Source organism: Chlorocebus sabaeus, chromosome 12 (assembly GCF_047675955.1).
Source record: "Chlorocebus sabaeus isolate Y175 chromosome 12, mChlSab1.0.hap1, whole genome shotgun sequence".
NCBI classification, from domain to species: domain Eukaryota; kingdom Metazoa; phylum Chordata; class Mammalia; order Primates; family Cercopithecidae; genus Chlorocebus; species Chlorocebus sabaeus.
The window spans coordinates 91,786,946-91,812,596 of NC_132915.1; the positions used below are offsets into that span (position 1 = coordinate 91,786,946).

General features: G+C 53.9%; 1 protein-coding gene across 6 annotated transcripts in view; it reads left to right on the forward strand.

Moving 5' to 3' along the window:
• Positions 1-25,651, forward strand: part of DAB2IP (DAB2 interacting protein) — a 186,309-nt gene that overhangs the window by 74,964 nt on the left and 85,694 nt on the right. For 5 of the 6 annotated variants that reach the window (XM_073021893.1, XM_007968195.3, XM_037984608.2 and 2 more), the window contains exon 2: positions 5,119-5,222. In XM_073021893.1, coding sequence (XP_072877994.1) covers positions 5,187-5,222 — 36 coding nt within the window. In that variant the 5' untranslated portion in view covers positions 5,119-5,186. Of the gene's footprint in view, positions 1-5,118; positions 5,223-5,271; positions 5,359-25,651 lie in introns of those variants that run through there. The other variant, XM_007968198.3, reaches the window with a different exon arrangement.

Sequence of the window (25,651 nt, forward strand, 5' to 3'; positions counted from 1 at the left end):
AGGTCCCATCAGCTCCATGGGTGACTCCCAGGCAATTGAGCTCCCACCTGGCGGATCAGTTCAGGGTTTGGAGAAAAGCAGGTGGTGCCTCAGACTATGGTGATTAGAGGAGCGTTTAATAGAGGGGCTGCTTACGAAGGTGTGGGCAGGCCTCGGGAACCACAGGGGCAGTACAGGACCCCAAAGCTAGGGACAGCAGGGGCTGCTTCCCTGAGGCCCTGCGGAGGAGGGGAGAGCATGGTTGCTGGGAAGAAAAGGTCCAGAAGAGAGGGTCATCCTGATGGTGGTTGGACCTTCCGTGGAGGAGGCAGGCAGCCCAGACGACTCTCCTCCCTCCCCTCATCTCTTGCCAGGGCTCCTCTTTGGCCAAACCACATGGAAGCTGAGGGTCTAGAAGCTCAGATAATAGAGTCTATACAGGACAGTGCCCTGGAGCAGAAGGCAGTGTGCAGAGAGGTGGAGAATGGAACTAGGGGCCACACAGGAGACACCTGGGAAGGTGCCCCAGCTTTGTATGGAGTTCAGGCCTTGCCCTGGTGTGGGCTGGGAGAGTGGGGAGGTCGGCGGGGAGAGCCAGCCACCCTGTGCAGGAGGGAGAGTGGGCGCCTATCCTCCGGCCCCCTGGGCTCCTTGCTTGCCTTCCTATCTTCTCAGGTGGAGGGGTGTAGCCAGGGCTTCTGAATGGAAGTTTCAGACTATTTTGGGAGCACTCTTTTTGTTTCTTTTTTCTTTTTTTTTTTTTTGAGACAGAGTCTCGCTCTGTCTCCCAGGCTGGAGTGCAGTGGCCAGATCTCGGCTCACTGCAAGCTCCACCTCCCAGGTTCACACCATTCTCCTGCCTCAGCCTCCTGAGTAGCTGGGACTACAGGCGCCCGCCACCTCGCCCGGCTAATTTTTTTGTATTTTTAGTAGAGACGGGGTTTCACAGTGTTAGCCAGGATGGTCTCGATCTCCTGACCTCGTGATCTGCCCGCCTCGGCCTCCCAAAGTGCTGGGATTACAGGCGTGAGCCACTGCACCTGGCCGAAAGCACTCTTTTCTATAGACCTGTTGTTGAGGGGATCATGCACATGTTTCTTTCCTTCTGGTCTTAGCTTCATCATCTATCAAATGGGAGGTTGGACCAAGCAGCCTCTGAGAGCTTCCTGCTCAGACCCAGGAGGCAAGAGGCAGGATTCTGGGCATCGGTGTTGGTCTCAGTGGAAAGACATCCTCACTGGGCACCCAGCGTTCTACCAGGGGACTCCATGTGCCTCTTGCCTATAGTGGTGAGGGCCCACCTACCCAGGAAAGTGTAAAGCTGTGGCCAGGGGTGTGGGTGTGTGTGTGTGTGTGTGTGTGTGTGTCAGGTGAGGGAGGGTAGTTCCTGGAAGCTCCAGCTCCTGTTGTCCTGGTGATCCCAAGACCCCTGTGGGGCAGCCTGACTCTGCCAGCCAGGTTCCATAACTGCAGTGGGTACCCCATGTTTGTTGGTCTGATGGAGGAACTTTGAGCACTGCAGGGTGCCTGGCTCTGGGTGGGGGTGGGAAACAGACAACCCATCTTCCTGCTGAGACGCCAAGTAGCAAGTCGGCAAGGCTGACTGATGTGCGGGGTTGTGAATCATTCTGCCTAAAGTGATCTGGGCGCCCCCAGCATTGCCCCACAGCTCAAAGGATGACAGTTCCCACAGGAAGCCATTCCAGGGAAGAGAATTCTAGGGAGAGGGGAGAGCATGGGTAAAGGCGTGGAGGTGGGACATTCCTACATCGTGGCAGGTACAGCGAAGAGGGTTAGCAAGAAAAGCCGGAGAGTTGTGTAAGGTAGAATGACCTTGGGTACCAGGGTGAGGAGTCCCTTCTTTCTGAGGGTGTTGAGGGCATTAGAAGCACTCGGGCTCAGGGTCCTGACTGTGCCTGGCACTGCCCATCTCCCACTTCCACCACTTTCCCTAGAGAGGTTGCTGAACCCAGGGGTCTGCCTCTGGCTAAGGTTTGCATCCCGAGACTAAGTCCTGAGTACCTCCTATGTGTTGGCCCCCTTGGCTGGGTGTTGGGACCCACGGGACTCAGGGCTGAAGGAGCCATGGACTCCGTCCAGACACACTAGACCCTCATTCTTGCTCTAGTGCTCAGTAGCCCTGTGACCTTGGGCTGGTGACTGCACCCTGAGCCTAGCTTCTGCTCTAGTCATTGGCAGCTTGGCTGAGTGTAGTAGGTAGGACATAGGTTATGGGTGACAGCCTCCCAGAGGGAGGTGGCATGTGCTGTCACAGAGCACAGGAGGGTGCTCCAGGTGGGTGGTGCGAAGGGGTGAGAGATGAAGGCACACAGGAAAGCATGGGAAGAATTTTCCTAGCAAAACCTCCAGAAAGAGTGGTTATCCCTTGAGTGTGACTAGAGAGATTGTGGAGGAGGAGGTCCAAGGAAAGTTCTAAGTAGGAAGCACCGTGCGGGAACAGCAAGGGCCTTAAGAGACGGATGGCGCCAGGCTGAGGATAAGCCATGTGGGAAGGGAGCTTTTCTGGAAGAGGCGCCTGGGGCTGGATGGTCTGGACCTGGTGTCAATGCCTGCCCCAGGCCTGCCTGGAGGTCAGCGGGCCTGAACCAGTCTCAGGATGGCTTTGCCTTCTTGGCCATGGGCCAAGGCTCAGGATGGAGCCTGTGCTTCTGTGGACTCCTGTCCATGTGACTGTGTGGAGGGAATGACCTGGAAAGCACACAGCGCCCCAGCATCCTGTTCTGCCTTCTGGAAAGCCTGCTCCTTGTGTGAACCCCATGTCACCTGGCCTGTGTGTGTGCACACATCCCCTGCTCAATGTGTACCTGGGGTGGGTCTGGGAGTGTACACATTGGAGAATCTGCATGAATATAAACATGCAAGTGTGTTTGTCTGGGCATTCCTGTCTCATTCCACACCCCTGTGTGTTCACACCTACCAGGGAAACCTCTGCCCTGTCCTTTTTTTCCCTTGTGAGTCAACAGGTCTTTCCCAGGCACCCCCCACGCACCAGGCTCCATGCAGGGTGCTGGGAGGTGGAGAGGCAGCCAGCTTAGGCGTGGGCGTTAGGAGTTCTGCAGACACACACATACACACACACTCACACACGCACACATACTGCAAATGAGAGCGTTGATAGGAGACTCAGATCTAGTTATTGCTATAGGAGCCAAAAGGGAGGCAAGAGCTGGAGGTAGAGGGGGTCACCCAGGACCTCCTCCAGGGACTGCAGGATGGACCAGGCTGGGGAAGGGTAGTAGGAAGAAAGTCCTCTGTTGGGGGCCACCTCTGGAGCAATGGCAAAGAGGCAGCTGGTGCCACACTGTTGTGGGGGAACCAGTGAGGAAAGTGGCCATGTTGGCAGGTTGGACAGACTCAGGAGGTTTTATGTGGGTGTGCTTAGGCCGTGGCTAAAAGTTTTCAATGAGCTGTCACCATTTAAGAATCAGAATACTTCATATTTTGAAAAACCCAGATTATCAGCCTCTGTTGAACCATGGAAGCGATGGCTACCCCGAGCCCCTCCTTGTGATGTAGCAGTTAACCAGTTAGCGCCGAGTGGCTGGCTGCTTTCCTGGATTCTGGATTTCCTGCTGGCCTCTGTAGGCCTCCGAAGTTTACAGCCTCTGGAAAATAAGGTCTGAACTGGAAGCCAGAAGTCACAGATTCTCATGTTTGAAAAAACATGGGGGCTGACACAGTGACTGAGCCCTGTAATCCCAGCACTTTGGGAGGCCAAGGTGGGAGGATCGCTTGAGGCCAGGAGTTTTGAGACCAGCTTGGGCAACAAAGGAAGACCCCGTCTCTACAATTTTTTTTAAAAATTAGGTAGGTGTGGTGGGGTGCACATGTGGTCCCAGCTACTTGGTAGGAGGCTGAGGCAGTAGGATTACTTGAGCCTAGGAGTTGTAGGCTGGGTGAGCTATGATTGCATCACTGCGCTCCAGCCTGAGTGAAAGAGTGAGACCTTGTCTGTAAAACAAACAGAAAACTTGAGAAGTCATCAAGCTCCCCAAGTGTAGCATCCCAGGAGATGGCTGTTATCTGTCTGCTTGTATGCCTCCAGTGACAGGGAGCCCACCACATTACAAGGAGTAGGGGTTTAGGGGAACCTTTCCCCCGCTTTTTTTTTTTTTTTTTTTTGAGACAGAGTCTCACTCTGTTGCCCAGGCTGGAGTGCAGTGGTATGATTTCGGGTCACTGCAACTTTCGCCTCCCAGGTTCAAGTGATTCTCCCACCTCAGCCTCCTTAGTAGCTGGGATTACAGGTGCATGACACCACACCTGGCTAATTTTTGTATTTTTAGTAGAGACAGAGTTTCACCATGTTGGCCAGGCTGGTCTCAAACTCCTGACCTCAGGTGATCCTCCCGTCTCAACCTCCCAAAGTGCTGGGATTATAGGAGTGAGCCACAGCGCTAGGCCTTTTTTCCCCCTTTTTAAAAAGGTATGATAAAATATATAAAACATAAAAGTTATCATTTTAACTAGTTTTAAGTGTACAATTCAGTGGCATGGAATCCATTTGTAATGTTCTGCAACCATCACCACTATCCAATTCCTAAAACTCTTCATCACCCTTCACAGAAACTCTGTACCATTAAGCCATAACTCCTGATCCCCTCTCTCTTCAGCCTCTGCTAACTTCAAATCTACTTTCTGTCTCTATGAATTGGCCTCTTCTAGATATTTCATATAAATGGGATAATACAAAATATGCTCTTTTGGGTTACTCAGCATAATGTTTTCAAGGTCCCATCATGTTACAGCTTGCATCAGAGCTTCATTCCTTTTTAGAGCAGAATGGTGTTCCCTTGCATGTCATTACTGTGTGTGTGTTCATTCTTCTGCTGATGGACACTTGGGTTTCCATCATTTGGCTGCTGTGAACATTTGCATACAGGTATTTGAGTACTTGTTTTCAGTTATTTTGGATTATACCCAGGAGTGGAATTGCTGGGTCATGTGGCACTTGTACTTTTAATTTTTGGAGAAACTGCCAGACTTTTCCATAGTGCCTGGATCATTTTCTAGGGGCCGGTTTGTCTGTTGTCCTGGCTGGGATGGGAGTGGCAGAAGGCCCTAGCTGTGTGGCCTTGGCTGTTCTTGTTCAACCTCTCTCTTCTCCTCTGTTGGCAGAGTCGCCTCAAGAAAGGCCGGGCTCTCGGCGCAGCCTGCCCGGCAGCCTCTCCGAGAAGAGCCCCAGCATGGAGCCCTCGGCCGCCACGCCGTTCCGGGTCACGGTAACTATCTCTGCGTCACCACCACCGCCACTGCCACCACCATCACCACCTCGCCCGGGGTGGTGCTCTGCGACCCCGCGGCCCCCCTTCCTGGAGCCTCATGGACCCGGAGAGCATCCGGCCTCCCTTGCTCTAGGTATCCGATCCCTCAGCTGCTCCCATCTCAGCCCTGGCCCCAGGGGCCACATGGGGGGTCCCATCCTGAGAGGGAGGGGGCAGGTGGAGGACAGACAGCACTGAAAGCTGTGGGGCCCAGCGCTGAGCTGGCCCAGGAAGAGAAGAGGCTCTTGTTAGTTTGGATAAATGTACCCTTGAGGGCGCGCACACACTGTGCTTCTGCAACCCTGAAAAGATACACTGTTTTTGTTTCCATGTATTTTAACACCTCTCATGGCATACCATAATTTAAATCTTTCTTGGCGGTACATAAAATGATGCTGTATCTTACAATTGACGATGGCTTAGAACTGACAAAACACAGACTGTATATCGTAGCTATTGAACTGAGTCCTCCCCACCAGCACACAGACTTTTTAAAAATTTCAAACCTAAACAGCTTTATGGAAACAGACCCCAATGACCCTTAACAGCTGACTGTTCACGCCCTTCTGCATTGCTGTGTGTACACACACAGACACACACACACACACACACACACACCCCAGAGTTTTGGGTCCCTTCGCTCCCTCATTCAGGAGCATTACTGTGTGTACTTCTCTCTAGGGCTGTCCTAGGCACTAGAAACGCAGCGATGATATAGACACATTCCTTTCTCCAGGGAGCTCAGGTCTGTAGGGCAGGTGGACGTTGGATGGGTTGTTCATCCATTCATTCGCTCATCAGTTTTTCTGTCATGCCTGCTGTGTGCGAGCAGAGGAAAGAGGGTTCTCGGTGGCGAGAACAGAGAGTGTGCAGGCCTGGCTGTCACCGGATAGCATCATATAGGGGCTCCAGGGGAGCTGGAAATGACTGGCAATTCCCGAGGGGGTCCCACGGGAGCTGGCTTTTGAGCTGCATCTTGAAGGATCCATAGAAAATGGCTAGGCAAGGACAGAGAGGGAGAGAGACTTCCAGAGAGGGGGAACAGCAGTTGCAAAGGTATGGAGGCACCCTAGAAATTTCCTCTGCTTGCCATAGGGCTGGCTCCTCATCCCTTGGGCATCAGCTTAGATATCAGCTCCTGACCACACACCTCCAGGAAGCCCTCTTGGTTTTCCCCATCACAGCAGCCTGCTCTTCTCTTTCCTAGTACTTAATGTCAGCATGAGAATGTGAGCTCATAAGGTCGAGGCCTGATGCGTTTGTGGCATGCAGAAATGCTTGGTGGAGCTGGAGTTGAGGGGATCTGGAGGACAGGGTGGGTGAGACTGGGAAGCCTGGCTGAGTGGAGGTCACATGGAACCTCCAGTACCAGGCCAAAAGGATGGGGCTTTCCCCAGGGCCATTGATTCTCCCCACTGTCGATATGTTATAACAATGCCTTAAAAACTAGCTTATTGTCCTTCTTTAAGATTTCAGTCCATTGGGCCAGGGCAGGGCCTGACAATCTGCATTTTGACAAGCTTCCCCCAGGAGGTGATTCTGAGTCCCCAGCTGGGGGTTGACCCTGTGGGCAATGAGGAGGAAGCCTGCGCTGAGAGGATTCAGGGTCGTGGCCCTGGGTTTGGCCAGGGGGTCCCAGGAAGCTGGTCTCCAGCCTGCAGGGAGCGCCTGGATGCTGGGGCCAGGGTGACCCCCACTCCTATCAGCTGGAGCAAAGGCCAAGTTCTGATCTCTCTGGATCCCTGGGGCCACAGCAGGCAGGGTGGGCCTTCAAGGGGGGCCTAGGGAACGATGACTAATAATAATTAGTAATAGTAGCTGCCTCCATTGATGAAGTGCCTACTGTGTGCCAGGCACTGGGCTCACTGTCCTACATCCCTGATCTGTTTGTTTTGTTTTTGTTTGTTTGTTTTTGTTTTTTTTTGAGACAGAATCTTGCTCTGTCGCCTAGGCTGGAGTGCAGTGGTGTGATCTTGGCTCGCTGCAACCTCTGCCTCCCGGGTTCAAGCTGTTCTCCTACCTCAGCCCCCCGAGTAGCTGGGATTACAGGAGTACGCCACCACACCCGTCTATTTTTGTATTTTTTAGTAGAGATAGGGTTTCCCCGTGTTGGCCAGGCTGGTCTCAAACTCCTGACCTCAAGTGATCCTCCCACCTTGGCCTCCCAAAGTGCTGGGATTACAGGTGTGAGCCACCACTCCCAGCCTACCTGATCTCTCTTAATCCAGGAGACAGACCTACAGCGGAAACATTGGTTACCCCATTTCCCAGGTGAGGAAACAGGTTCCGAGAGAGAAAGTCACTTGCTGCCCAAGCTCCAACTGCTACTAAGTGGCGGAACCAAGATTCGAACCCAGGTCTCTCTGACCCCAGGGCATGAAGCACACCCATCCTCAGGCTAGGAGGAGGATCCATTGCCCCACACCCTCCCAGAACCCCATGAGCATCATTTTTCCACCTGTTTCCCTTTCCTGAGTTGCTCTAATAGGGGTATGATCACACCTTAAAGTTGTTATAATTTGCAGCTCCAGTTGACAGCTAGGACTGGTATTTTCCCTGTAGTGGTGTCTCTGCTCTGTCTCTCAGGGTAGAAACCACCTTCAGTCAGAGTCAGAGTCAGAGCCAGCCTGGGGAACCTCGAGCTACCTGGGACTCAACTCACAGTCCCACCTGCCCTGTTAGGGTCTGCAGTATGGAGAGCATGTTCAAGGTGGTCGCTTTGCCCACTTCTCATGGCAACCCTCTAGGGGAGGCACTGTTAGTGTGCCCATTTCACAGGTGAGGAAACTGAGGTTCAGAGGTGAAATTCTTTAGCTGGTGTCACTCAGCTGCTGAGTCAGGACTGCCAGACATTTATGTTTTGTGTCCTTTTCTGGGCACGTTGGTCTTTAAGGGGTGTGATTCGAGATTCTCTTCTGGGCTGGGTGCTGGGAGCTGGCGGGGGGACTGGAGAACTCAGAGGTGGGGATCTGGGTTCAAATCCCAGCTCTTGCATGACCCATGTGATCTCAGTAGCCACTCAGCCTCTCCGAGCCTCGTGTTCTTGACAGTAAAATGTGGAATGACAGACTTTGCTTGGACTGTGGACTTGGTGAATGTGGTCGCCCAGGTCTGACCCATGGTGGGTGCTTCATGGATGAAATCCATCATTACCATCTGAATCGGGTTTCCATTTTTGGCTGTAAAACATCAGTAAAGATCTAGGAGGGTTGGAGTACAGGCAGAGGACAAGGTGTTTGGAGGAAGGTCAAAGGTGAACCTGGCCTGGGCCTTGGGGACAGACCCTCACACAGACCCTGTGCAGGGCCAGAAGCACCCGCCTCCCTCCCCTAGCCCGTAGCACACACTTGTTCACTTACAGGCTCCCAAAAGCTACGTCCTCACGTGCTCAGCTGACTTTTGCTCTGTGTAGACCCTCGAGGGAACCCGGGAAACATGGTTTTGCCTCAGGGAGGCAGGGGAGATGCTACAGGATATACTGGAATAACTGCCACCTTCACTGCCATTTCAAACCCAGATGGTGGGATGTCAGCATTTCTGACAGGGGTGCTTCTTTGGGAGAATCAATGAGTCAGGGTGTATGTAAAGTCTACAAGGCTCATCCTGTCCACCTTCTCCATGGAAACTGAGGCCTGGGAAGGGCTTGTCAGAGGTCACCACCCAGCTGACAGCGGTTCAGGAGCCTGTGTTGTTTACACCCTCACATGCCACCTCTCCTCATTTTGTGAGCCAGCCAAGGACCTGCAGCCACTCTGCAGGACATTGAAGGCTCAGTGCTAGTCCCGCCCATGGCTCTTGGAGACCTCGTGACCCTGGGAGAGCCTCAGTTTCCCCTTTTGTGAAATGTGGGGGATGGACTTTGTAAGGGAGCGTACAGTTTGGGCATAAATAGGTGCTTAAATGTTCTGGTGCAGTAGCTAAGATAATGGGCTCTAGAGAGTTCCCTGACCCGGGTTTCAGGCCCTGCACAGCCTCATACCAGCTTTGTGGCTTGGCCAGGAATGGAACTTTTCTGCCCACCTGGGACAACTCCCTCCCTCCTTTAGGGAGAGTTGGAGGGTAGGGGAGTGACTCCCAGGACCACACAGTGCTACAAGGCTGGCATGTGCCCTGCAGGTTATAGGGGGCCTTGAATGAGGATGGGAGAAGGGGCCTGGGAGTAGATGACTAGAGAGGCTTCCTGTGCGTCTGTGGCCATCAGCTCTCAGATTCCTGAGATTCAAACCCAGATCTGTCTGCTCTGTGCCAGTAGCATCTCCTGGAAGGAAAGGAGGGAAGGGTGGCAGGCAGCATGCTGGGGCGCTGGATCCACATAGACCAATGGTCAGGCTGGGTCTGGGGGCTTTGCATGTGCCCACCCAGCTTCCCAGGCCCTGGGCTCCTTAGCAGCAACAGTGTGCTGTTCTGTCTCTCCTGCCACTCCATGGCAGAGGAGCTGTGGTTTGATTTGGGAGGCAAAGAACTGATGACTCTTCCTGGTCTCCCCACTAGCTCCTCAGCCTGACCCCTTCCCCAGCCCCAACCTTCCCTGTTGCGGGCTGGGTCCTTCCTCCCTCTCTTCTTCCTCCCTTCCTCCTTCCTCTGCCCCCACCCCTCCCATCAACCTTGAGGATGGCTGGCAGACCCGGGGTGTGGGAGGTGGCAGAGGCTCTGGGAAACTTGACAGCCAATTGATTCCTCCTCGGGAAGTTGAAAGTGGAGACTCGTGTTTGAAGGTTTAGCTGAAATTAGGTCTCAGGGATATTTTTTGCGAGATGGAGAAGGAGAAGTGTCAGGGAGGGGAAGGCCAAGGGGGCTGGCAGAAACTGCAGATAGACTCAATATTGGGTTGATTGCGGATGCTTCTAGGAGCTGGTCTTTGGTTTCTTTCAATAACTCACTTTTATTAGGTGCTTGGTTGTGCACACCCTGTGACAGAACAAGGAGCAGTTATCTCTGGCCAGGAAGGACAGGGAATTCTTAGAGGAGGGACTTTTGGGGCTGGGCTTTGAGGGGTGTATAGGAGTTCATCAGGAACCAAGGGAGAAGAGTATTTCAGTTAGTGAAGTGAATAGAAACAAGCTAATGACCCGGTGTGATTAGAGTGCTGGATGGGTTCAGGGCCTGGAGAGAAGAGTGAGAGACCTTGGTGGGTGAGCTAAAGCCTTTGGACTTTCTCCTGCAGGACACAAGAACCACAGTGGATGATGGCCGTGAGTGAAGGTAGCAGTAGACCTCTGGGCTGTGGACCTCATGTTTCCCAGCTGCTCACCCCTCTTCCCACTCCTGTAGCCTCCCCGCACCCTTGCCATGTTTCACCTGTCGTTCTGTCACACAAACACAAGAAACAGGCATGTGAACACAAACATGCAAGCTAGTGGGTGACCCTCCCGCCTATGTCACCATGGAAAGGCTGTTGGAAATTAACTGGTTCAACCCTTCCCTATACAGAGGAGGGACTGAGAATCATAGAAGGGAGGGTCCTTTCCTGAGGTCACACAGCATGTCTAGGGTAGGGCCTGGAGTTGAGCCCAGGTCTCTGTCCTTCTCCCCCACATCCAGTGGTCCTCACCCCTTACTCCCTCCCGTCCTTTCCTCCCAGCACCTGGACATCAGCCACCCCATCTGAGCTGAGCCCTTCTGCCAGCCCCCATCACATTTCCTGGGGGGAATGGGTGTTCTTTGGTCCAACTGCCTTTGGAGCCCCCGACAGCTCCCTCCTGCTCATCTGCACACTGCCCCCTCCTGGCTGCCAGGCCCCAGCCCCAACTGCAGAGGCACCTGAAGTTTGGGCTGGGGGCTGCCTGAAGGAGGAACGCATGACTTAAGGTCCAGGAGAGGGCATTCTCTGCTCCCTGCAGAGTTGGCCTCGCTACCCCCCATTTGTGCCCCTTCCAAGCTACGGAGGCTCCGAGTGGCTGTTGGGGTGGGGAACAGAAAAGCCAGCCAGGCTCACAGATGAGACGATCCAGATCTGTCCCAGGGTATATGGGGAAACTGAGGCCTGCAGAAGAGCGGCTTGCCCAGGATACTTGCTGGGGCTCCCTCCACTGGCCCAGGCTGCTGCGGGTCCATCTCAGATGGTCATTCACTTGGGACATATTTATGTTTGTGGCCCATCAACCAGAGGAGGGATGTCAGCCATGCAGCCCTGGCTGTAACAGGGCAGTAGTGCTGGACTTCTGGGTGGGGTCCTACCATGGATGCCCCAGTTTTCTCCTTGAATTATGAGGAATTTGCTTAGTTCCGCTCTGTGAGTCAGTCTCCTGACCCAGCACCCGGTGTGTATTCAGCAGATGGGCGGGGTGGTGGGAGAGCAAACCCTGCCCCCTCCACCCCCTCCACCCTCACCCCCTCCATCCCTGACCTTCATGGAGCCTGATTGGTATTAAGCTATTCAAACCCAAAAGGTATTACTGTCATTTTGGTCTGTGTCTGCCTTCCGCGGGGGGCGTCCCCCTTTTCTGCAGAGGGAGTGTTGGAAGGTGGGACTCAGGAGTTGTCCAGGGTGGCCAGGGTGGGGCAGGGATGGTCTTCAGGGCAGGAGTCTAGAGACAGGGGGTCTTGGAGCCTCCTGAGTCCAATACCAGGCCAGACTGAGGCCTGGGACAGAGGTGGGACTGCTGCAGTATTGGTAGGGTTGGGAGGCTGTCTCCCCACCCCATTAATACACAGGAAGGCGGTTTCATTAGCTCCGTTTTACAGTTGAGGAACCCAGGCTCAGGGAGGAGAAGGGCCTGGCCTCAGCAGGTCTACAACTGGTGGGTGGCAGGGGTGGGAGCCCAGCTCTGGTCTGTGAGTCTTGCCGTGGTGTGAACGAACTTACTTTCTTCTCTCCTTTTGCCTTTCTTTATTCTTTCTTGCGATACATTTGTCATCACTACCAATTATGTGTCAGGGCCTATGCCAGTCACTGAGGACACAAAGAGGATGAAAACGTAGTTGCTACCTGCAGAAATACAGAAGGGTCAGCCGGGACTTGGTGAAGTAATTTCCAGGCAGGTGAAGGGGAAAGGACATTCCAGGCAAAGGCCAGGACATGGGAAACAGCATGGGCAAATGACAGCAGGAAATGAGAGCAGTTTGGGGGCTGAAATGTGAGGAAGTGGCTGGAATGGAAGTGACAAGAGATTCATGGCAGTGAACAGAGCAGATGGGATCTAAGGCCATATTAACAAGAGTATGAGGTCCTCATCAAGGGAGGTGAGGTGGGCCAGAGTAGGCCAGAGCAGACACGGAGTGCAGCATACTTGAACAGGCTAGGAGAGTCTGGAGCTCCTTCAGTGGGCAGAGAGCAAGACTGGGTGGGGATCCAGCATGGGGTTGGGGGGACAAGCAAATTGCTTTTCTTAAGTAGGTTCTCAGGAGCCTGTTCCAACCCCCAAACATCTGTGCTGAGAATGCCCTTGTGCAGGAGTAGAGGGAAGAGCCCATTTCAAGGATCCCTGGAATCTCCTGCCTTACCTTGGCAAGTGGCAGCTTGGCTTGGGCAGTGTGAGTGGGAAGGATGGAAGTGAAGGGAACAAGCCAGCCTTAGTACCCCCTCCTCTTCCTGCCCTGGGGTCTTCCAAATGCATCCGTAGGCCATCCCTGCAAACTTCATTTTCCCAGCCCTGCACTTAAGCCTGTTGGGCAGCACAGAATCAGATGAACTGGTTCCCATTAAGGTGTAAAGGCCACCACCCCAATTCCTGCCAGGTTCAGTAACTGGCAGGTGGAATGCTTTGTGGGGGCCTTTCTTCCTCTCTTCACACCCACTCAGGGTCCTGGGGGTACAGTGCTGGCCTCTCCCAGGGATAGTCCCCCAAACCCAAGGATGGAGCGGGATTAAAATCTTGGCCACTGCTCCCTTCTGTGGGATGGCTCAGGCAAGTTGCCCCACTCTCTTTCCCTGTCTGTAAACGGGCAGGAACCACTCCCCACAGGGTGGCTGTGCGGGCTCAGTGCCTGGCACAAGGGAACATTCCCCAGTGTTCACACCTGTTCCCCTTGCTTGTGTGTGGGGTGCCCTTCCACCCCACATTTCCTCCAGAGCCCCAGGTAACTGGGCAGACCCCTCCCCCTTCCATACCCCGCCATCATGGCCCCAAAGCAACATCACCCCTGACTGAACTTCTAGGGCTCAGCCCTGGCAGTAGAAGGTGGAGAGGGGCTGGAGGGGTTCCTCGGGGACCAGAGACCAAGTTGTCAGGTGGTGAGTTCAGATAGAGATGGAGGTGTCTGCGCAGGGCAGTTTCCCGCCAGTTGGGGGCAGCAGAGGGTAGCAAGTGGACTTCTGGGTGGCTCCTCCCAGTGAGTGTTGAACTCCCAGGGGTTTGTGTGTCCAGGGCCACAGGGAGGCAGCCCACTGTGCTAAACAAGCTGTAGAGCCCACTGCTGGGGGCTGGGAGCAGCTTAGATCTGGGAGCACCTGTCAGTGGCCGGGCCTGGCATGACTGGCTGTGCCAGCTGGGCCTGGGTTGATCAGAAAGCCAGGGGTTCTGAAAGGGGACCCTGGTCAGGGACACTGGATGGAACAAGGTCTGGGGCCGAGACAGCTGTCCACCAAGAGGAAGGGCAGAGGGTGAGGTGGACCAGTATGTGATCTGTCAGGCAGGGCTGCTGCACTGTGGTCACCAGGCTGGGACCAACAGACACCAGTCACTGCCACCCTTTGATGGGTTATAGGCACCTGTTCCACCTACCACTGCTTTGAGAGGAGGTAAGGCAGGCATTGTGGGAGAGGCGTGGTGGTGGTCAGAGCTTGCACTCCAAGTCCCATTGGCCTGAGTTCGAATCCCAGCTGTACCACCTCTGCTATCTTTACGATGGGGGATTTTGAATCCTGTTCTGCATAGTACTCTGGGTCAGGCCCTGTGCTGAGCATTTTCTAAGTATTATCTCATTTAATCCTTACAACCCAAGGCTCAGATAACACAAATCTCACTCTCAGAAGGTGACAAAATCAAGGCAGATGGGGAGTGAAGAGCTAGCTAGGATGGCTCTGCTCACGGGCCTGGATCTTGAAGTTCTCACAGCGCCCGGCCCACAGCACGCAGCCCAGTCTTTGCTAGCCAGTGCTGTTTTTCTCTCCATCTTACAGTTGAGGATGTTGAAGCCCAGAGAGGGGAGGTGCATTGTCCTGGGCCACACAGCTTGCAGGGACAGAGCTGAGATTTGGACCCAGGCCTCCCCATCTCTCTGCCTTATCTTTATCCTACCCCTGCTTTGAGCAGGCCTGGCCCCAGGAGTCAGACACCCCTGGGATAGGAGAGAACTGTTCTCCTCTTGCCATCCTGCTCTGTGGCCCTGCAGGTCCTCCCCTCTCCTGGGAGGTGGTGGGGTGGGCTGCATGTCAGGGGCCAGGCTCAGATGCCTTCATTTCCCCACCTCCTCATGCTACGAAAATGAAACGATCAAGTGGCATTTTGGTGGGACTGCAGACATAATTATATCTGAGTTGTCGGGCGGGAATTGTTTCCAAAGCCAGGAGGCCCTCTGTGGAGGTGGCAGTAGTGACATCTGTTTCCAACACAAGGCTCTGCATCGAGATGAGTAACTTCTCCTGTGGAATTGCTTAAAGAACGTCTAAAACGAGCTGAGCTTGTTACTCCCCTGCTCCAGCACCTTAGATGGCTCCCAGCAGGGTGGGGGATCCAGCTCCCCAGCCTGCCATTCAAATCCCCCAGGCTGTCCCAGCTTCCATGCCTTTGTGTGGGCAGGTCCTTCTACCCAGAATTCCTCCCCATTTCTCTGTCTCCAGAGCTCACTAGTGCCATCGAGGGCTGTGTCCAGGCTGCAGAACACCCCACCTGTCCACGCTCCCTCACAGACTCTGTGACTTCATGATCCATCACTTCCGTCGCTCCCACCAGACAGTGGTCACTTTCTCAAAGACAGGGACTGTTTCTGATTTGTCTGAACTCCCAGCACTGGAGCAAGGACTCACCTGTGGCAGATTCATGAGGGGCTTGTGGAATGAAGCTGCACGAGACAGAAAGAGACAGGGAGTAAACGAATTAAATGGAGTAATTGCAGGGCGAGCAGGGAAGGTGAACAGTGATCTCTCCACTTCTGCCAGCCCCTACACTGTGTGTCTGAGGTCAGAGTGGCCCCCTGCCATGGGAGGACAGGTCAAGACAAGTAACCCAGGCCACCAGAGGCCAGCAAGGACACCAGCCCTTGCCTTGAAAAGTGCCGGGCGTGGTGGCTCATGCCTGTAATCCCAGCACTTTGGGAGGTTGAGGCGAGTGGATCACCTGAAGTCAGGAGTTCTAGACCAGCATGGTCAACATGGTGAAACCACATCTCTATTAAAAACACAAAAAATTAGCCAGGCGTGGTGGCACATGCCTGTAACCCCAGCTACTATGGAGGCTGAGGCAGGAGAATAGCTTGAACCCGGGAGGCTGGAGGTTGCAGCGAGCCGAGATCACACCAGTGCACTGCAGCCTGGGTGGCAGAGTGAAACTCCGTCCAAAAAAAAAAAAAAAAAAAAGTAACTGACCTTTAAAGAAAAAAAGAAACTGACCTTGACTCCACCCCATACTCTATCCCATACCCAAGGGCCTTCTGAGGCCAGGACTCCCAGGTGAACCTTGGCCCGCAGATGGTAAATCACCCAGGAGGAGATATAGCCTATAAAATCCTCTCCCAAAACGGTGCATTTTGTATTCTGTAGTGAAAAGGGCTTTTAAGAGCACTGCTTACTCGGGTGGATTTATGGAGTTTCCCCCGCCCCTCCCTCCCACTAGTGGTTACTGGTCCTCAGGCCTGGAGCTCCCTGGGGTCCTGTTGTTTCCTTGGTAGTTCTTGGTCCAGGGAGAGAAACAAGATAGCACCTCTTTCCTGCCTTGCTGCCCTGGGGCCACCTGGGCCAGCTGGGTGCCTGGAAGTGCAGGGGGATCCTACCCAACTGAAGCTCCCTGTGGCCCAGCGCAAGTCTGTAAGTCCCACCATTAGTGCCCCTTTGTCCCCAGAAGATTCCCCCCCGTGTGTTGTCACCTGCAAATGGGTCACCAGGGAGGCACACCCAAGCTGGAAAGAATTTAGAGATCAGCTAGACTAATCCCTGCATTGTACAGCAGGGAAACTGAGTCACAGAGCGGCTTAGGTGCTGGCTCAGCGCCTCAGTCCGAAAATGGGATTACATGAGAGCTTTAGCTCTGGAGCAGCCTGTGTTGAACCCAGCTCTGCCGCTTCCTGGCTGTGCGGTGCTGTGCAAATTAGTTGCCCTTTCTGAACTTCTGTTCTCCCATCTGCACACTAGGTTGTGAGAATTAAACAAGAGAAGTCATGGGAAGCTCTAATACAGTGCCTGAAGCTTAGTCAGGGCTTACTAAATACATCTGACTAATTCTCAGCGGCATGTTGGAAGAGCCTTCATTAGTATTAATAGCAGAGCTGAGTTTTGACCCCAGAGTTGTAGACTCCAAACGTGGTTTTCTTGCCACTCATGCAGTGCACAGAGCACAGGATAGGGGAGTTTTGCTGGGGAATGAGCACTAAAGTCAGCAAGTGGCCCCGGGAGGACTGGCTGGGACCTTAGTGATAGGGCGTGGGGGCAGGCGGAGAAAGTATAGACCCTGCTGCAGGGGTGTAACCGCCTGGTGGAATTGGCTTCCTTGCAGCCACGTGGCCCTGGGTGTCCAACTCCCCACCCCATCCCACGGCCAGGGCTGACTGAGAGCTTAAAGAGGTGATGAGGTGTTTGTAGCCATCCAGACCTCTGGGACAGGCTTATTATGCTAAGGCAGGTGCCAGCTGGAGGATTTATGGGACAATGAGTCACTCCCTGGCTGCTCTGGGTTGTCACATCCCAAGCTGAGATCTTGGGAATGCGTAACTGGTTTCTGTTCACTGATGCCTGCCCAATCCTGGGCACTGGCAGATACCAGGAGGGCCCTGCCGACATCCTCAGCTCCCCTCCCAACTTCACCTTCACCCTCTTCAAATCTGGGCTCCCCTCTTTTTCCTCCGTTAGACTCTCAGTGTTCCTTAGGGTTCCCCTTTACTTGGGTGTCCTCTGCACTGGGGAGGGGATTATAAGCCCAGGCTCAGGTGGTGGTGTGTAACTGGGAGGCTGGAGGGACCTGTGATAACTCTAGAGGCCTCCCTGGGCAGCCAGACTCCCCACTGTCCTACCTCTACACCTCTGCTTATGCTGTGAGTCTGCCTGGAATGCCTGTACGTGGCTATCCTGTCCCAGCTAATCTCCGCAAGCCCACCTGCTGTCCCACCTTCAGCGTTTCCAAAATGCTGCCAAAAGCTGCCTCCTCTAGCAAGTCTGCCCAGATTGCTTCCAAGTGAAATCCTTTCAAAAAGCCCCACAGAGCACTTTCTCTGTTTCCTTTTATATCATTAAATATTTGTGAATTCATTCAGGAAATATTGAGAGAATAGCTGCCAGGTGTCCAGCACTGGAGACCCAGGTTGCCATGGCCCCTGCTCTGGAGGCTTTACAGTCCAGTATGGGTGGGGAGGCACTAAATAAACACACTTATAATTACAACTGTGGTAAGTCTACAGGGAGACCTGGCCTAGGGTGGGGACGTCAGGGGACGCCTCTAAGGGAAAGACTGAGGAGGTACCTTAAGGGTGTGGAGGGTCTTCCTTCCCAGGCAGGAGGAACAGCCCAGGCCCTTCTGGCTAATGGCTGGGCTGGTCTCTGGTGGTCAAAGGAAGTGATAAATGAAAGTGATCGTGACAGCAATGCCAGCAGTTCGTATTTATTGTATGCAGGGAAATGGGCTAAGTTTCTTCCATGCATGATCTCATTGCATCTCCACAACCACTTTGTCCTCATTTTACAGAAGAGGACACAGGCATAGAAGGTTAAGTCATGAGCCCAAAGCCCCGTAGCCATTAAGTGGTGGAATCCCCTGCTCTCACCCTCTTCCAGGGGAAGTATAAAAATTATTTACATTTTACCTGGGGATTCCTAGAGATTGAATTACCCTTAGGACCTAAAGAGGTGTGTCAAACGGTGGAATTTTAGCTGTGCTAATGGGCAGAAGGAGAAAGGTTTAGGGCAGGGACCTTCAGCTCTTGCCAGGGAATAGAACTGCAAAAGCCACATGTTCAGGGAGCTGTAAAGACAAGCTTTCTGAGTGTGAGAGGAGCAAACAAGTTGTCCTCAAAGACTGCCAGAAAGTGAAGCCCTGCGAGAAAAGCAGAGGGGGTTATCTTGGAAGCCGTTAAGAGCTGTTTCCTTGCCTTGGTCCTGAGGTCTGGGCTCCCAACTCTGGAGCTTCCTGGGCCACTTGCCCTTCCTTTCCTGGTTGTGAATTTGAGCACATGTGGGCCAGTGTGTTTAGTTTGTGTGTCTGCACAATTCTGCGGGTGCCTGATGAAAGCTGAGTACATGTGTTTATGGGCTTGTTTCAGTGTATTTGTATTTTGGCTTGTATGTTTCATGGCTGTGTATGTGTGTATTCGTGTGTGTGCTGATCAATGTGTTTGTGTTTGTGTGTGTCTGTATGTGTAGTGGTACCGGGGTACTTGTATGCTTACACATGCATTTCTTTGTGGGATGCCTTTCTTGTGTGTATTTGTATGCATGCCTGTCCTAGCACTTGTGTATGTTTCTGGCCCTGTATATTTCTCTAAGTGAACATGTTTAAGTGTGTTTTTCCAGGCAGTATTTTAACACGACAGTGACCCTGGAGTGTCAGGGTCCAGCCCCTTCCTGGGGCTTCCCCGAAGGCTCTCAGGGCCTATGAATTGGTTTTCTTTGTATGACTTAAGTAGTCTGGCTACCTTCTCCAGACAGAATATGTGGCGATCTCACTGGTATGAGATTGTGGAGGATTCTGTGGGCATAGGGTGGCCTGTGAGTAGGTGGCCACCAGGAAGGCACTAACCTAATCCCAGTTTAAGATGCCTCCCATCTTTTGCCTGTCACAGTGTCTGACATTCCACCATTAGTGAGTCATTCTCCAGCTGGGACCCTCTTTGATGGTGCATACCCTTGAGGAGAGGAGGCCAGAGAAGCTGGGCAGCCTGCTGAGGGTAGAGACCCGGGAACAGGGAAGGGGAGGGCAGGAGGAATGGCACATCTGAAGGATTCAGGCAAAGCCAGAGAATTCCTTGATGCCGTTGGTGCCAAGCCTGGGGCGGGCCAGGCAGCCTGGCCCTGGCAGCTGCTCTGACTTTATAGGATCATCAAATATCAGCACTGGAAAGGAGCTTGGTGATCACCCAGTCCAGCCCCTCGTGTTGCAGATGGGAAGACTGTGGCCCAGAAAGAGGAAGTGAGGGCAGCCTGTGAGGTTTTTGAAGCGTGGATGCTGAAGATACAAAGAGCACTGGGCAAGGAGCAGGGGACCCAGGTTCTAATGGCCCTGACTGGTGATGCTGGGCAGGTCCCACTGCCCTCTGGGCCTCAGATTTCTCCTCAGTATCACCAGCCTGGCTGCCCTCTGTGGGCCCTCCTGGCTCTCACCCTGTGACTCTGGAAGCAGGACCCCCACCACCCCAGCCCTTTTCTAGTGCCCCCAGCAGCCTGCTGCAGTGTCAGGTCAGCCCGCCAGCCCGTGCGCTCAGCATTTCTCCCCTCCTGGAGCTGAGAGAGGTGGCAGGATCTGGATGGGATCTTCTCCCCTTCCTGTTTATTTAGATGTGCTTTTGGCATTCGGGCAAAGCCCCAGAAAGATACTGAGAGACATGCCTGTCAAAATAGTCTCCCTTCTCCAAGGCTCTCTCTTTGGGGATGGGCCTTAGAAACAGCTATGGGAGGAGCCGGGCCTGGGCGGTGGGAGGGCCCACAGGGTTCTGCCTCCATCCTGAGTACAGTATTGGGGTTCCCCAGTGGGCAGCTGAGGGCTCAACGGGCGACAAAGTTCTGCCAGGCCCGCCTGCCCATCTGCAGCAGCCCAGGTCTGTCTGTTGAAAGGGGAGAGAGTGATGAAGACAGGCCTGGAGGAAGAATGCAAGGACAAATAGATGTTGGGTTTGGGGGAAGGAACCCGCCCTTGATTGAGCACCTACTTTGTGCTAGGCATGTTGCTCAGTCAGTGCTTGGTATTCAGGTGAGAAGCAGATTCTTTGAGACCATTGGTGACAAGGGGCTCCCGGGTGTCTAGGTGACGGCGCTGAAATGCAGATCCCTGGTTCCCTAGGGACTGCCTCCTCGGCTGGGAGTGGGGCACAGACAAGGACAGCACTGGGCAAGGTTCTCCTCCCTGGGGGTGGGGAGCCTCCAGGTATTCACTGGGAGCCCCTGTGTGACAGCTCTGCACTCAGGGAGTGAGCGGGCCTCCCTTTCTTCCCTCCCACCTTGGCTTTGGTCCCTGAGGCCTAGTACAGTGCCCGGGGCTGAGTGTGGGGAGGATGATCAGAGCTGTCCATTCTGTTTCCCTATATGGAGGAGTCCCCACGCTGCCCATCCCAGGGGCCAGAACTCTCTTGGTTATAGTCCCAGCTCTGCCACTTTCAGCAGGTGACTTAACTTCTCTGAGCTTCCATTTCCCCACCCAGAAATCCAAAACATCCTGAATTCTGAAGCCCTTATTCTCCCAGGGATTCCTGATAAGAGGCGTTGGGAGCTCCTAGGCGTCCTCTCCTAGGGTGGGAGTGACTCGTCAGAACAGAAGCTTGATTGCTGGTAATATATCATCATCATCACGTGGAATTCATTGAAATGAGTAAATGAAGAAATCACGTATCTTGAATTCTGAAAGGGCTTTGAAAAAGTCGTTCAGGACCTTCTGGAGAAGGAACAGGGTTGTGGGCCAGATGTCAGGATGGTGGTGAAGTGGCAGGAACTGGGGTAGGAGAGTGGCTTAAGAACTTGGGTCCTTCCAGCCAGAGACCCCCAGGCCTCTGACCCCCACTCAAACTGCCCTGTGCTTTGGTCAGTGATATGATGGAAACCTAGGGCCTAAAGGATCAGCTGGCATAGGAAGGATGTCCAGATGGGCAGTGGGCCATCCACAGAGAGGGGTGAGGGCTACATAGCTATCCATGCCCAGCCATCAGGGAATAAGCTGGGGAGGTGGCACCAGGCAGCAGCCTTGTGCAAAAGCCCTGAGGCCTTAGTTGACCTCAGCGCCATGGCACAGCTGCCTGACAAGTAGACGGGGACATGGGCTGCCTTAATAGAGGCAGAGTGCCGCATCTGGGGAGGGAGCCTCGGGTCCCCGCGGACTGTGTGGGCTGCTTGCTGAGCTTTAGACATCAGTCCTTGCTCCAGTGAATGAAAGCTGAGGCCTCCACCTGAGCAGCCCTGCCCGCCCGTGCACTTTGGACATCGGGAGTCTCTGTGAGGTTGCTTTAGGAAAACAAAAAAAAGTTTTTGTTTAAAAGAGTTCAAAACTACCAAACTGGATGACATTCTGTGGCTCCAGAATAATTTTGCAAGCATGTTCATTCATGTCTCCATCCCCCCTGCCGTACAGCCCGCAGGCTCCTGTCTGGAAAGCCCAGACAGACTCCCACCCTTGGTGGTCATTTACCCATTGGGGCAAAAAGAGGTGGTGGTGGTTAGCCAACATCAGTATTGGTTGCAATAAACCTACTACTGCGTGTAGTTGCTTAATAGTTACTGTCTTTCTGGCAACATCGTACTTCATTTCATCCTTCCCAGGGTCCCATAAAGTAGGTATCATCATCAGTTGATTTTACACATAGGGACACTGAGGCTCAGAGAGGGCCAGTAATCGGCCCACAGCTTGTCTGAATGAAGATTTGAGGCCAAGCAATGTGAGAGGGCTAGAGCTGTCCAGTGAGAATGGTCAGCAAGGGTGGGCTCCTGTGGTCCAGGGCCATCTGCAGGAGAAGTGGGATACAGCCAGGCCTTAGCGGGTGTGGCTAGGGCGTCAGAGTCTGTCAGTGGGCAAGGGAGTGATCATGGGGACCACCTATAATCCTTGCAGATGAGCTAGGCCCAATACATGTCACTACAAATGGAGTGTTTTTAACAGTCCTGTACATGTATATGGGAATTCCACATAGCTTTTGTTGAGCACTTACTGTCTGCTACACTCTGCGCCTACAGCTTTATCAGTTGTTTTTTTTTTTCCCCCGAGATGGAATCTTGTTTTGTCACCCAGGCTGAAGTGCAGTGACACAATCTTGGCTCACTACAACCTCCACCTCCCGGGTTCACGCGATTCTCCTGCCTCAGCCTCCCGAGTAACTGGGATACACGCTCGTGCCACCACACCTGGCAAATTTTTGTATTTTTAGTAGAGATGGGGTTTTGCCATTTTGGCCAGGCTGGTCTTGAACTCCTGACCTCAGGTGATCTACCTGCCTCTGCCTCCCAAAGTGCTGGGATTACAGGCGTGAGCCACTGTGCCTGGCAGCTTTATCAGCTTTTATCTGCCAGTTTAATCATCACTGCAGCCCCCCATCCATTTCACAGAGAGGCAAGGGGCCTTAACTGTCTTCTTTTGCAGTGAGGGGTGTGTGGAGCTGGGTTTGACATGGTTCTTAGCCACTGGGCTGTCAGCGGGCTCCACTGCAGTCCCGGAAAGTGGGTATCAAGAACCCTGTTTGACTGAATGATTTGCCAACTGCCCCTCAATTAAAGGTTGTCTTGAGTCTAGAATAAGAGTTTCTGACCTGAAGACCAGTCAACCCCTCTTCCCAAGTTCGGGGCTGTAGCTGCTTCCAGAAATCAAGTCCCAGGAGCTGCCTCTGAAGGGACAGCAGAAAAGGTTTGCCTCCCTTCATCTGGCAATGAGGGAGAGGACGCCCTTGGCCCTCCACCCCCATGAAGGAGAGCAACAAGCTGTCTGGCTGGGCAGAGCAGAGGACTGGAGTCCGTGGTCCTTGATTAACCTTGCTCTGTGACCTTGGGGAAGTCCCTTCCCTACTCTGGTCCCCAGTCACCCTGTAATGCAGCCTTTGCATCTGAGTCCCCTTTTGGTAGTGGCTTTCCAAGATGATGAGTATTTGTTAACCCTGTCATATGCAGGGTCCTGAGCTGAGTTATCTGAGGGACACAGGTCTCTAGGTGGATGTGTGATATGATGGGTGGGTGGGTCAATGGGAACACTCTCTGTTCCCTGGAAGAATCTCTTTTCTCATGATCTGAGCTCCCTGACCTCTTGAATATCCATACACTGCTCACTCCATAATGTTCATGGCTATCTTTGCTACTGTGTCTAGCACATAATGGCTCTCATTAAGGTGAAAGAGTGAATATGACAGGGTATTAGGAGTCCCCAAGGTCATTGTCAGTTTGGGTGGGGGAGGTACCATTCTGAGTAGGCTTTAAGGAGGAGGCTGCTTGTCAGAGGAACATTAAGTAGAGTCACAGGGGGTGGAGTGGGGAAGAGGAAGTAGCACATGTGCATCAAACCTCCTAGAGGGGGGAAAACTTTTTTTTTAAACTCAGAAATAGGATAAAGCCATCAATATTGCTCTAGAATGAGCTACATAAATTGTGAAACATGCTTCTTTGTTCTTCGTACCTCAAGATTGCAAAAACTGTGAAATTTTCATCAGTGTAGAAAATAAAACCCAAGAAAAAGTACAAGCCCATTGGTATAACTTGCTTGACCACAACCCCTGGGAGAAGAGAACCCATCCAAATTAACCAGGTGCAGCCCCCTCCCCTATACCTGGCAAGAGGTGGAGGTTGGGAGAGCTCAGAGCTCACGCAGAGGTGCAGGCCTCTGCCTCCATGCCGTGTGTCCCAGAGAGCCTAGTGCTCCCCTGACCTGCCACCATTTGCGGTCCCTCTGCATTAAGCCTTGCCTTGTCTATGGGTCACGCCTCTGGAGAAGGATCCCTCCTGCAGCCCCTAATACCTAAGAGATATTTGTGGCAGCTGATTAGAATACCCTGATCGATAATTCCAGGCTGCAGAGGTGAGGGGCATTTGGACTCCACTGCCTGGGATGGCCTTCTGGTGAGGTAGTATTTCAGCTGGGCCTTTAAGGACATGCAGAATCCCAACAGGTGGCCACAGGGGTAGTTCTCCTGTGGATATGAAAGGCTGAGGAAGAAGGACAAGGCAGAGGGAGAAAGATAGGAAAAGGGAAATCTTGAAAGCTCTCGAATTAGCCAGGCCCGGAAGCCGGGTGTCCTTGGATGAGTCATTTTACCTGTCTGAGCAAGCCTCTTCATTTGCAGAGAATGTTTTTCTGTCATTTTCTGTCCGTGCGGGTGACATGAGATGACTTGTACAGCACATGTTTGACCTTCTCATGTTGAAGATGGACAGATGCAGCCCAGGGCCTGTGGCAAACGTCCACTGTTCCTCTTGGACACAGAGAGGGCTGCCAAACTGACACTTTATTTTGGGATGGATGGAATGTGGTATTTGGATTATATACATTAACCTCAAATTAAATTAATATCCCACTTGCAACCTGGAGTTGAGACTGAGGTGGGTGAGCCCCCAGAACCCCCCCTCCTTAGAGGGCTCCCCCTCCTCCAGTTTTCCTCTTCCTCAAGCTTCCTGTAGGTTCCAAGTCTGGCAGGACCCAGGCTGTGTCCCCTGGGGCCCCCACATCTTTCCCGTCACCTGTAAAGGGAAGATTGGTTCGACCTGTGTGTATTGAACGCCTGTCTCCTCTGTCTCTTCCATCAGACCAGGAGCTCTTGGGATGGGGGAGGTGGGGGATTAAGCTCTGTTCTCAGTCAGTGCAACCTGGTAGGTGGATAAATGGCCTGAATAAGGTTCCCCAAATCTTGAAGCTTTTAATGGGGATACTCAGCAAACCCTTCAGCTCATCGGGCCCCTCCCTGAGCTGGGCTCTAAGGATCCATTCCCCAGGATGGTTGTCCTTGCTGGGGTACATACAACGTTCCGGGCAGGGGCCCCACACTGGCATCAAGCGACTGTCGCTCTGGGAGGGAATGTCGCCCGGGATCGGGGTCTAGGTGGCCAGGGCACTGCCAGGCGCAGGCCAGCCGGCGCCTCAGCCGACCACGCGCCCGCTCTCATCGGTACCACGGGGGCTGAGAGCAGCGACCTCGCAGCGGAGGAAGGTGCTTTGTCAATCCCCGACGGGGTAGGGGGCGTGGATTCCTCCTGGTGGGTGGTGGGGGGTGTGACCTCGCTCAGGGAGGACGAGCTTGGAGGCGGCGGGGAGGTGAGTGGGGCGGCCGGCCCTGGCGTTCCCCGGGGGTCTCCGCCCCTCCGCAGCCCCGCCCCCTCGTCGCGGTACTCCCCCTCGCCGGGACGCCCGGGGGGCTCGGGCAGCCTCGGCAGCGGTCGGCGCGGCTCGGCTCGGCGTCGCCATGGCAACAGCGGCTTAGGGGGCGGGGGCGACGTGGCGGGCGGGGTGGGCTGGGCCGCGCTGCGCGGGCCGGGCCGTCGGCTCTCGGTCGGCGGGCGGGCGGGCGGCGCGGGCCGCGAGCTGCTGGGGCCGAGCCCGAGCCCGGCCCGCCCTCGGCCGCGCGGCCGCCCAGCAAGGGTGCGGGTCCCGCGCGGGTCCCGGCCCGCCGCCGCCGCGCTAACCCCGCCTCCCCTT